This window comes from Canis lupus, chromosome 12 (genome assembly GCF_048164855.1).
Source record: "Canis lupus baileyi chromosome 12, mCanLup2.hap1, whole genome shotgun sequence".
Lineage (NCBI taxonomy): Eukaryota > Metazoa > Chordata > Mammalia > Carnivora > Canidae > Canis > Canis lupus.
This window is the reverse complement of record NC_132849.1, coordinates 12,365,697-12,379,001: the sequence shown is the minus strand read 5'-3', so window position 1 is coordinate 12,379,001 and position 13,305 is coordinate 12,365,697. Positions and strand designations below refer to the sequence as shown.

At 32.1% G+C, this 13,305-nt stretch overlaps 1 protein-coding gene across 4 annotated transcripts in view; it reads left to right on the top strand.

Annotated features, from left to right (window-relative positions):
• The window catches only part of SYCP1 (synaptonemal complex protein 1), a 144,876-nt gene that overhangs the window by 68,976 nt on the left and 62,595 nt on the right, over window positions 1-13,305 (top strand). For all 4 annotated transcript variants that reach the window (XM_072769668.1, XM_072769666.1, XM_072769667.1 and 1 more), the window contains exons 25-28: window positions 10,818-10,934; window positions 11,347-11,457; window positions 12,613-12,705; window positions 13,214-13,288. In XM_072769668.1, the coding sequence (XP_072625769.1) occupies window positions 10,818-10,934; window positions 11,347-11,457; window positions 12,613-12,705; window positions 13,214-13,288 (396 nt within the window). The remainder of the gene's footprint in view (window positions 1-10,817; window positions 10,935-11,346; window positions 11,458-12,612; window positions 12,706-13,213; window positions 13,289-13,305) is intronic.

Sequence of the window (13,305 nt, the reverse complement as noted above, 5' to 3'; positions counted from 1 at the left end):
AAGAAGAAGAAAGTTTCCTTAGTCACCTGTGGAACAATATCAAGTAGGTATAAATGTGTAATTGGAGACCCTAAGGAGAGGAAAGAGAGGGAGAATAGGGCAAAAGAAAGTTATTTGAAAAATTTCTGAAAAAATTACCACATTTAATAAAAGCATAAATTTGCAGATCTATGGCTTTTATCAATTCTAAAGCAAGATTAACAGAAAGAAAATGATAAATGATAAAGAAAATGATACCTAGGCGCAGGTATCAATGATACCACCTATGCACAGTGGTAAATCCAAAAATAAAGAGAAACTTTTAAAGTTTCTCCCTCAAGGTGGGCGGAGGGTTGGGGTGACTGGGTGATGGGCACTGAGGGGGGCACTTGATGGGATGAGCACTGGGTGTTATGCTATATGTTGGCAAATTGAACTCCAATAAAAAAATAAAAACAAACAAAACAAAACAAAAAAAGTTTCTCCCTCAGAGAAAGGGGAAACACTGACACAAATGAGGGCTGACCTTCAATCAGGACAGTGAAGGCCAGATAACAAAGGAAAGACATCTGTAAAATGATGCCAGAAATAGACTATCAAGCCACAATTCTGTATGCTGCAAAAATAAGGACCTTGAAAACTATACTAAATGCCAAAGACATGCGAAAGGATTTTTTTTTCATCTGAAGGAAAATGACATCAGATGAAAATTTGAATCAATGGGAGGAATGAAAAAAATTATAAACAATATGTAGATAAATATAAAAGGCTATATATTTTTTCTTAATTTTTAAGGTATGTATATGGCTTCTTTAAGAAATGCTATATAGAGTGCATTAGATATATGATAACCATGACACAAAGGGCAGGAGGAGGGTAAATACGACTATTTTGTTATAAAATTTTTTCATTATGCATGAAGTAGTACACTATTAAGTCTTAAGTACACTATGGTAAGTTATTGATACATATCATTCTCCCTAGAGCAGCCACTATAAAATAATGAGAAGAAACCTAGAAAGCCAATACTAAAAAATTGTTTTTCCTTCGGTTGTCAAATGATCCTTTATTGAAATATTTTCCTTTGGAGTTCTTAACTTAGTTGGGCTTTCACTACACACTGTTGTCATCTGTGATATCATGAGGCTGGTCATCAACATTTCAGCCTACAGATTGGGTAATCCCCAGGATCTCTTTAATAGTTCCAGAGAGTTCTCTGGCTGAAGATTGGTGCTATGTCTGTTTGGCTTTGTTGATGAGATGACAATCTCATCAAATTAGTATTTCCATTGTGCTTAATGTTTTTCTGCTGTCTCTTGTCAGTTCCCTGAGGGCTTTGATAATCAGGGCAGAGGCAGAAGATACTTCAATCTGGGCTTTCTGATCTGAACGGTCAGTTTCACTGTAATCCTCAGACCCTTCCAATCACTGGTTGCTTTGGCAGTGTCATCACCAACCTTTTTTTGAGTCATACAGGGGGCTGATCTTCAGGCCTAGGGCAGATGTGACACCAACTTCCCCAGTGGCATTTCAGGTGTACGACTTTGATTTCATCGGGGCTGACCTTAGGCAGCATGGTGGAGGCATTTCTTTCAGATGAACCCAGATTTGGGATGACCAAAGACATTGCACCTTCATCTCCTTCGAGCTGAAAGCCAAAAATTAGAGCACTAAAAAGTTTTGATAAACCCAAAAAAGGGGCAGAAAAAAAAGGTGATATGAATAGAAGGCAAAGAGCAAAATGATACATCTGAATGAAACATATCAATAATTACCCTAAATATCAGTGGACTACTTTAATAAAAAGGCAGAGATTATTAGTCTGAATAAAAAATGGAGACTAAACTATAAACTGGCCATAAGAGACACACTTTATTTAATATAAAGTTACAAGGAAGTTGAAAATAAAGATTTTAAAAAGATACATCATATCCCATGCAAACAGTAAGAATAGGAAAATTGGATTGATTATTTTAAGAACACACAAAATAGATTGAAATACAAATATCAGAGATCCAAAGAGGCATTTCACAGTGATAAAGGCCTTAGTTCATCTGGAAGATGTAACGATCATGTATATGTTTGTATTTAGTGAAAGGGCTTCAAAAAACATGAAATAAAAACTTAAACTAAAATGAGAACTAGACAATCTAATCATAGTTGGGAATTGTAATATCCCTCTTTTAGCAGTTGATAGTAGTGAAAAATTGGTAAGAATGTAGAAATTCTGAACAACACTATTTATTACCTTGACTTAATTTATATTTATAGAGCACCATAGCTATAATGGTGAAGGACACATAGAATGTTTACTGGAAAGACCGTATGCTGAACCATAAGACAAGTCTCCCTATGTTTAAAATGATTGAGATTTTACAGAGTCTCTTCTTTAACTACATCAGAATTATCCTAGAAATAGGTGACCTTAACATACCTAAAAAAGGCTGAATATTTAGATACCACACTGGTAAATAAATTCATGGGCCAAAGAAGAAATCACAAGGAAAATAATCAGAAATTATTTTATTTTATTTTTTCAGAAATTATTTTAATGAATAATCTGAATAATGATAGAAATGTAGCATGTCAAAATTTGTGGCATGAAACTATAGCAGATTTTGGAGGGAAATGTATAAAAATGTTTATTTTAGAACAGAAGAAATAACTCAGATTTTTATTGAGACACTTAAAAAAGGTGAACAAATTAAACCCACAGAAAATAGATAAAAGGAAATAGTAAAGAATAGAGAAAAAAAGAGAAAAAAAGGAAAAAATCAATGAAATCAAAAGTTGATTCTTTGAGAATATTAATACAATAGATAATCCCCTAGCAAGATTGATTACAAAAAGAGGATAAAACTCACTGTAGGGTAGGAATGAAATAGGACATTATTAATGTAGATACTATGAATAGTAAGATATAGGAATGTGATGAACAACTTTATGGCAATAAATTTGAAACTTAGATGAAATGGGAAAATTTGGAAAATCCAATTTACTAAGACTGACATAAGATGAAATAGAAAAACTTAAAGAGCCATATACCAGGGATATTGAATTTGTCATAAAAAATTTCCTAGAGAAATACCCAGATCTAGAAGGTCTTACTGGTGAATTCTAATACACACTTCAGGAAAAAATAATACCAGTCTTGGGGAGATGGGCAAAATGAATGATATAGCCTCCTAGTTATGGAATGTATAAGTCATGGGATAAAAGGTTCAGATTAGGAATATAGTCAGTGTTTTTCTAATGGTATTCTATGATGACAGATGGTAGCTACACTTGTGGTGAACATAGCATAATGTATAGAGACATTGAATCACTATATTGTATGCCTTAAACTAATGTAACACTGTATACTCAAATTTAAAAAATTAAAGAAATAATACCAGGGTTTTACAAACTTTTCCTAAAGATAGAAGAGAAAGAAAAATTTCCAACTAGTTTTTTGATACCAAATCCTGACAAAGACATTACAAGTGAAGAAAATTGCAGACCAATATCCCTTATAAATATTGATATAAAATCGTAATTATAATATTAGTAAATATAATCCAGCAGTATATTAAAGCTACAAGTGGAGATTTTTTTCTGGGGAAAGTAATTTTAAAATTTAAGACTATTATTGTAATTTCCTGTATCATAATGAAAGGGAAAAATCATAATCATCTCAGTGGTTGTGGGAAAAGCATCTGACAAAATTCACTCATTCTTTTTATTTTTTAAAAAGATTTTATTTATTCATGAGAGACACAGAGAAAGGCAGAAACACCGGCAGAGGGAGAAGCAGTCTCCATGCAGGGAGCCTGACGTGGGACTCGATCCCGAGTCTCCAAGATCACACCCTGAGCTGAAAGTGGCATATTATTCTTCCTAGAGCAGCCACTATAAAATAATGAAAAGAAAAGAAAAGAAAAGAAAAGAAAAGAAAAGAAAAGAAAAGAAACCTAGTGAAAGCCGATACTAAAAAATTGTTTTTCCATTGGAAAAACTGCTGAGCCACCCAGGCTCCCCAGCACTCATTCTTGATAACAAATTTTCAGTAAACTAGAAATAAACTTCCTCAGTTTGACCCAGAGCACCTACAAAATATTTAAAGCCATCATCATGCTTAACAATGAAAGACTGAATCCCTTTTTTTCAAATATCAAGAACGATTTTTGCTCTAATCACCCGTACTTGTATTGGAGGTTAGTACATTAAGAAAAAGATTTATAGATTAGAAAGAATAAGTTAAACTATCTCTTCTTTTGTTTTTAAGGTTTTTATTTTATTTGAGAGAGAGCCCAAGCAAGGGGAGGGGCAGTGGGAGAAAAGCAGACTTCCTGCTAAGCCAGGAGCCTGAGATCATTACCTGAGCCAAAGGCAGATGCTTAACTGACAGAGCCACCCATGTGCCCTTAAACTATCTTCTTAAGTGATATATTTGTCTATATTAAAAAAAAATACTAAGGTTCCTATAAGTTGCTAGTGTGCTAGTAAGTAAACTTGGCAAAGTCACTGGATACAGTGTTGATTACCAAAAATCAATTGTATTTCTGTCTATTGACAACTACTAACTGAAAAATGAATTTTAAAACACAATATCACAGTGGCATCAAAATCCATATAATAGAGACAAGTTTAACAAAGTATGTTGAAGACTTATACACTAAGAAGTACTAACATTGATGAGACAAAGAAGACCTAACTAAGTAAAAATAAACATATTCATGTTCGTTGATTGGATGCCTTGGTATCTTAAAGATGTCAGATTTTCCCAAATTGATCTAGAGAGTCAGTCAATCCCCATTACAGCAAACTTATTTTTTTTTATATAGACCGTAACAAGCGGCTTATAAAATGTATATGAATGTGCAAAGGACCCAACGATTTTGAGGAAAAAAAATAAAGTCAGAGGATTTAGATTGCCTGATTTGAAGAGTTGCTGTAAAGCTACAGTAATCAAGATAGTGTATTATTATAGTTAAGATGTATTATTATAGTTAAGTTGTATTTCTAGTTCTATCTTAACTAGAAATACAACTAGAAATACACTAGTTGATATATAGTCTGTTGATTTTTCAACAGAGGTGACAAAAAATACAATGGGAGAAATGAAAGTCTTTTCAACAAATGTTTTATTTATTTTATTATTTAAAAAATATTTTTAAAAAAGATTTTATTTATTTATTTATTTATTTATTTATTTATTTATTTATTTATGAGAGACACACAGAGAGAGAGAGAGAGAGAGGCAGAGACACAGGCAGAGGGAGAAGCAGGCTCTGTGCAGGGTGCCTGATGTGGGACTTGATCCTGGGACTCCAGGATCACGCCCTGGGCCGAAGGCAGACGCTAAACCATGGAGCCACCCAGGGATCCTTAAAAAGATTTTATTTATTCATAAGAGACAGAGAGAGAGAGAGAGGCAGAGACATAGGCAGAGGGAGAAGCAGGCTCCTTGAGGGGAACCTGATGCAGGACTCGATCCTGGGACTCCAGGATCATGACCTGAGCCAAAGGCAGACACTCAACCACTGAGCCACCCAGGTTCTCCTCAACAAATGTTTTAGAATAACTGGATATCCATATGGAGGGAAAAACCCTCCTACCTCAAACTAGAAACAAAAGTTAAATTCAAATGAGTTATAGACCTAAAAATAGTGAGCTCTAAAGCCTCTAGAAGAAAATATAGGAGAGTATCTTCATGCCTTGGAGGTCAGCAAAGATTTCTTAGGGTGCAGAAAGCAATATTAATAAAATTATGATAAATTAGACCATCAAAATCTGAAAGATCTGTATTTTCAAAGGTGTCATTAAGAAAATAGTCAAGATACAAAGAAGGTGCAAATACTGAGAAATACATTTATTTGACAAGTGACCTATATTGAAAATATATAAAGAACTCTTAAAACTCAACACTAAAAGGTAAATATTCCAATTCAAAATGAGCTAAAGACAACAACAAACAACTTGATTTAAAAAATTGCAAAGGTCTTGAATAGACATTTCCCTAAAGAAGATATATAGGTGTCCAATAAGTACATGAAAAGATGCTCAACATCACTAATAATTAGGGATATGCAAATCAAAACTACAATAAGATGCCACCTCACATCCATTAGAATGGATACTATAAAAAAAAAGTGTTGGTGAAGTTGTAGATCATTTTGAGTTTTTGTATAATGGTGGGAATGTCAAATGGTACCACTGCCATGGAAAGTAGTCTGGTGATTACTCAACAAACTAAAAAGAGAATTAACCATATATCCAGTAATTCCACTTCTGAGTATATACCTAAAAGATTTAAAAGCAGAGTCTCAAAGAGATATGTGTACACCCATGTTCACAAGCAGCATTATTCACGACAGCCAAAAGGTAGAAGCAACTCAACATTTATTTATTGTCCATATATAATGGACAAACAAAATGTGGTATATATGTAGAGTGGAATATTATTCAGCCTGAAGAAGGAAATTATGATAGATGCTACAGCATGGATAAAATTTGAGGACAAAAGGACAAATTCTGTATTCTACTTATATGAGGTACCTAAGAGTAGCCAAATTTATAGGCTAGAGAATGGTGGTTGCCAAAGGCTGTGGGGAGGGAGAAAGTGGAGTTGTTGTTTAATGAGTACTTAGGTCTAGTTTTATAAAATGAAAATAGTTCTGGAGTTGGTTCCATAACAATATAAACTAACTGTACAGTTAAAAAGGTTAAGATGGTAAATTGTATGTTATAGGTATTTTACCACAATAAAAAAATAAAAATATTGGCAAGAGAATAGACATTTCACAAAGGAAATGTACAAGATTAATCAGCTCATGATAAAATGTTCAACACTATGGTTATAAGAAATGAAAAATAAAACCATAAGGGGATATTACTACACCCACAAGCAGAACCAGCTATATATTTTCAGGGGTCAGTGCAAATTTAAAGGTGGGCATCTAGCTCAAAAATCATCAAAAATTTCAAGATGACTATAACAGAGCAGGAAACTAAGCTCAGGGCACTGCCCACAGGAATGGCTGAAGTTAAAAAGACCATCAGCAGCAAATGCTAGTGAGGATACAGATTAACCAGAACATTCAAATTTTGTTATTAGGAGTATAAATAGTACAATTACTTTGAAAATACTTTGGTTGTTTCTTAAAAAACTAAGCATACATGATCCAGTGATTCTTTTCTTAGATATTTACTTAAGAGAAATGAAAATATGTTTACTAAAAGTATTGCACAAGATACTCATAGCAGCTTTATTTATAATTATAATAAACTAGAAAGAGTTCAGATATCCATTAACAGGAGACTAGATAAGCAAATTTGTTATATATTCATGCAGTGGAATATTATTACTCAGCAGTAAAGAAGACCTATTGACTCTACAGAAACATGGATGAATCTTAGAACATAGCAAAATAATCCACATGACAAGGGGATATGATTGGCATAATTCCATTTAAATGAAGTTTTAGAATAGACAAAGCCATTTATAGAGACAGAAAGCAGAATATTGGTTGCCTTTGAGAAATGGGGCTTAGACTGCAAAAGGGCATTAAGGGTACTTTCTGGGATGATGGAAATGATCTATGTTTTGATTGATGTTGTCATTACATGGCTGTAAAAACATTTGTCAAAGCTTACCATACTGTTACATTAAAAATAATTCTGTATTTTATTGCATATACATTATATCTTGATAAAGGTGAACTCATTCATGAAACCTCCAGGGCCTAGAGTTCTCTTTGTGGAAAGGTTTGTAATTTATCATACAATTTCATCAATAGTTGTAGTATTATTTAGTTATTATTTGTTCAATTTTGGTAAATAATATTTTTCTGGATTTTGCCGAGTTCATCTGTGTTTTCTATAAAATTGTCTGCAGTATCTATAGTTATGTTCTCTTTTCAATCCTGGTATTGGTTATTTGTGCCTTCTCTTGTTTATTCTTTTTTTAAGTTTTTATTTTAATTCCAATTGACATTCAGTGTAATATTAGTTTCAGGGTTACAATATAATGATTAAACAATTCCATGCAACAACTGGTGCTCATTACAACAAGGGTACTCCTTAACCCCCATCACCTATTTAACTCATCCACTCTGCACACCTTCTCTATAGTGACTATCAGTTTGTTCTTTATAGCTAAGAGTCTGTTTCTTGCTTTGTCTCTCTCTCTTTTTTCTTTGCTCTCATTTGTTTTGTATCTTAAATTCCACATATGAGTGAAATCATGAAGTATTTGTCTTTCTCTGATGGAATTATTTCACTTAGCATTATACCTTCTAGCTCCACGCATGTCATTGCAAATGGCAATATTTTGTTCTTTTTTATGGCTGAGTAATATTCTATTATGTGTATATAACCCTTCCAATTAGTGTTTTTTTATTGGTTGGGTACAATTTCTGGATCATAGGGTAGTTCTATTTTTAACTTTTTTGAGGAATCTCCATACTGTTTTCCAGAGTGGGTGCAGCAGTTTGCATTTCCACTACCAGTACAAGAAGGTTCCTTTTTTTCCACATCCTTGCCCAGACTTCTTGTTTCTTGTGTTTGATTTTAGCTATTCTGACAGGGTGTGAGGTGATATCTCATTGTAGTTTTGATTTGTACTTCCCTGACAGTAAGTGATGATCAGCGTGTTTTCATGTGTCTCTTGACCACCTGTATGTCTTCTTTGGAGAAATGTCTCCTGTCTTCCACCCATTTTTCAATTGAATTATTTGTTTTCTGGTGTTGAGTTTGTAAGTTCTTTATATATTTTGGATACTAACCCTTCATTGGATATGTCATTTGGAAATATCTTTTCCCATTCTGTAGGCTGCTTCTTAGTTTTGTTGCTTGTTCCTTCACTGTGCAGAAGCTTTTTATTTTGATATAATTACAGCAGTTTATTTTTGCTTTTGTTTCCTTTGCCTCAGGAGACCTATCTAGAAAAAGTTGCGATAGCCAGTGTCTAAGAAATTAATGCCTTTGCTCTCTTCTAGCTTTTATATGGATGGTTTCAGGTCTCAAATTTAGGTTTTAATCCATTTTGAACTTATTTTTGCGTATAATGTAAGAAAGTGGTCCAGTTTCATTCTTTTGCATGTTGCTTTCAACACTATTTGTTGAAGAGACCATCTTTTTCCCACTGGATATTCTTTCTTGCTTTGTTGAAGATTAATTGACCATGTAGTTGTGGATTTATTTCTGGATTTTCTATTCTGTTCCATTGATCTATATGTCTTTTTTTTTTTTTTGCCATTATCTTACTATTTTGATCACTACAGCTTTGTAGTATAACTTGAAGTCTGGAATTGTGATGCCTCCAGCTTTTCTTTTTCAAGGAACCTGTATAGTTGACTTACTATGAACATCATTATGCCAATATATTTGAAAAACTTAAAATGAAGTAGATTAACCAAAAAACAATCTTAAAAAGAAATAATTAGCCTGGCTATTAGTCTTATTACAGAAATTGAATCAGCAATTTAATATCTTTTAACAAAGCATACTTTAAACTCAAGTGAAAAAAAAACAAACTCAGGTAGTTTTAGATGGGAGTTGTATATGTAGTATATCTATAATTATACAATTATTAAGTGTGTTTATTAAAGTTGTTAGATATATGGCCATTACAGAGAAATATTACTAGTTGTACAAATTTTCAATTTGTAAAATTATTAGAAAATATAATTTACTATTAGAAAGTATAATTTTAGGGGGGCCTGGGTGGCTTAGTTGGTTAGATGTCTGGCTCTTTATCTCAGCTTAGGTCTTGATCCTCAGGGTCATAGGTTCAAGCTCCACACTGGGTGTGGAGCCTACCTAAAAAAAAAAAAATATATATATATATATATGTATATATATATAATTTAAAAAATATATGACTTATATGAAAATGCTGTTTTTTTCCAAATTGATCTACATATTCAATTAAAATTTCACCAATGATTTTTGTAGAAACTGACAAACTGGTTCTAAAATTTAAATGTGAGAGCAGTAGGCTAAGAATAACTAAGGCAGTTCTCAGAAGGAACAAGGGGGAGTAAATGTGCCCAACCAGGTATAAAGATTAATTGTGAAGCTAAAGTAATAAAGAGCATAGTACTGGCAGAGGGGTAATCAGATGAGTTTAACACAAGAGAGAATCTAGGAAGAGATCCATGCATAAGTGATAACTTGATATAATACAGGGGTGGGTAGTATTATAGATATGTAGTGCTGGAACATTTGACTCTTCATATATAAGCATGAAATTGTACCTCTATGCTACATACAAAAATGAATTGCTTAAGGATGTAAATGTTAAAGGCAGGGCTTCAAAATGTTTGAGCAAAATTACAGAGTATCTCCTGTAGTCTGGTGGTCAAGAAAGATTTCCTAAGCAGTGTAAGAAGTACAATCATGTTTCAAAATGTTGATAAACCCATATATGCTGTAATTAATAATTTTTGCTTATTTAGAAAACAGAGACAAACCTCATACTTTGGAGGAATATCCATTATACACATATAATGAACAAAATACTAGAATCCATAATTAAAGAATTTCTATAAGTAATTAGGATGAAACAACTAAATAGATAAGTGAAAGATCTGAATAGAAATTTTACAGAATGGAAAAAAATGAAGAATTAAACATAAAATTTTTAGGAAAATACAAATTAAATAACAAAACTTCAGGCAAGTACTTTTGACTGTTACTATCAACTATTGATGAGGCTGTGAAGCAGGCAAAGCTCCTAACACACTGTTGCTGGGACTTTAAATTGGTACGTGTACTTTGTATCTTGACTGAACGCAGAATATTTTCAAGAAATCCACATCATTAACTAATGTTCATGCTATTTTCTTTACTCAAAGGTCAGTAAATTAGAGTTAGAACTAGAAGATGCCAAACAAAAATTTAAAGAAATGACTGGCAGCTATCAAAAAGAAATTGAGGAAAAAAAGATGTCAGAAGAAAATCTTTTGCAAGAGGTAGGAAAAATTAAACATATTTGAAAATTTGTTATATTAAAGCTCTATATTTGTTTATTAGCAATTTAAGAGAAAAACAATTATTAATTTTAAAATTATAACTTAAAAGATTTAATAAATTTATATGAGAGTTAACTAGTTTCTGAGGAAGCTTAAAAGTATCTTTGTTATTTTAAGTATTTGAGTATTGAGCAGTGTATTATTTTGAAAAGAAATGCTTATTACAGTGTTATACTGTCATCTCACTTGATAGGACACCCTAAAATAAATCAAAATAGTAATGCATTTTTTACTTGGCTTTCCTAATTTCCTGGTATTTGATTTTTTGCACTTTATGTAAATAGTGTGTGTGGTCTTTACATTTAAGTTAAATTTGTTTTTTGTGCATTAATTTTAAGAAACTATTTTATAGGTTGAGAAAGCAAAAGCAGTAGCTGATGAAGCAGTAAAGTTACAGAAAGAAATTGATATACGATGTCAACATAAAATAGCTGAAATGGTAGCACTTATGGAAAAACATAAGGTAACGTGTGTATTTAATGAAGAACTATTAATTAGAACCATTTTATGCATAAAATGTTAAAATCAAGAAAGCATTCTGATTTGTCAGAAAATTATACAATGATGACTGATTACAGATAGAGAAATAGGAGATCAAGAATATCCTAAGTTCAGGTCTTAACCACACAAAGCTGAGTTTGGGTATATTCCTTCAGAATATCTCTTCTTGTCATCAGTGATGTTTAGAAGTAATTACTTTCCTTCTGAATTTTCCTAATAGTCTCTTAGAGCGCTTTTCACCTTATATTTATTTAAGTAGATCACCCGGAATATGTATCTGGTAGATACTTATACCCTCTATGTGTGCCTAACATATATTAGGCTAAATAAATTTTTATCAGTGGTATAAATAGATGAAAGTGGTATAAATAGATGTTTTTTGTGTTTGTGAGTATGCTTTATTTTTTGTTGTTTTAAAAGTAATCATTCTGTTAATGGAATTCAGCTTTATTCCCTTCAAGATCTGGAGAGAAGAGGTGGGATCTACCTACCTATTCATCTTTAAAATTGTTGGTGGGATATAACATAGTTATGAGGTAACAAATGAAGATTAAAAAGTATTTTAACAATAAAAATTAACAAAATTCATTAAAATACTAGGAATTCAGAGATTTAAATTGAATACTGTATTTGGTATGTCTCAATTCAGTCTAATCCTTGATACTCAAGTTGTTCCTCTTTTGGCCAGTGGGAGGCTCTTCAAACTAGCTGGCCGGTCCTTTTGACTTGACCCTAATAATCTCTGACAGCTTTTTTCCTTTTTATTATGACAAAATGTTCAAGACTCATCTTGTATTTCCTGCCCCAGATCTGAAATCAGTTACATTTCTAAGAGGTCTTGGTATTTCTAGCCTATTTTATAAATTATAAAATTCAGCATTTCCAATTAAAAAGACTTTTTGTTGTTCTTATGTTAGATTACTTTCAAGACTGTTTTCTATGTTTCATTGTTTATTATTTGAATAAAAAATGACTTGAAAAATTAGAAAAAGCTCAAATGTGTATATAACTGAATTCATTGACATTTTTTGCCAATATTAAATGCATAAGGATAACAGTATTATTAAACATAATCTGTGTTCTAATATACCTAAAATATTTTCTCTGTTTAATGTAGCACCAATATGATAAAATAGTTGAAGAAAGAGACTCAGAATTAGGACATTATAAAAGCAAGGAACAAGAACAGTCATCAATGAAAGCATCTTTGGTAAGATACAGAATGAAGAACAGTAAAAGCCAATTTTCATATCAGCATGGCTAGGGTAAAGAATAATATTAAATAAAATTTTTGAGCTGTGGAATCAAAGAATTTTAGATTTGAAAAATATAGGTTTTATAGGTAAATGGCTTTCCAGTTTTATTTTTTGAAATGGTAGAATAGACTCTTTTTTTCAAATGAATAAATACAAACTCCAGTTACAAATAAATTTGGAGCTCTGATAGAGATTGGGAGAGGAGGAATGGGATAGATTGGGAGAAGGTAAGGAAGATATATAGTGTTAAATATTTCTTTAGAGAAAACCATATGAAATTTGTCTAAATGAAATCTTTAGTCATGTTCAACTAGCAGCCTCCATATCAGTAGACCTCAAGTTTATATATTTTATGAGTGAATTCATTTTTCTGTAAAACTAAATATAAAGCATTTGTTAGCATTTTCACTGTTTTGAGAAATACAAGGATACACTTATACATTTCATGTTTTTTTTCTTTAGGAGTCTGAATTGTCTAATCTCAAAAGTGAACTTTTGTCTGTTAAGAAACAACTTGAAATAGAAAGAGAAGAAAAGGTAGATTTTGTGGCATT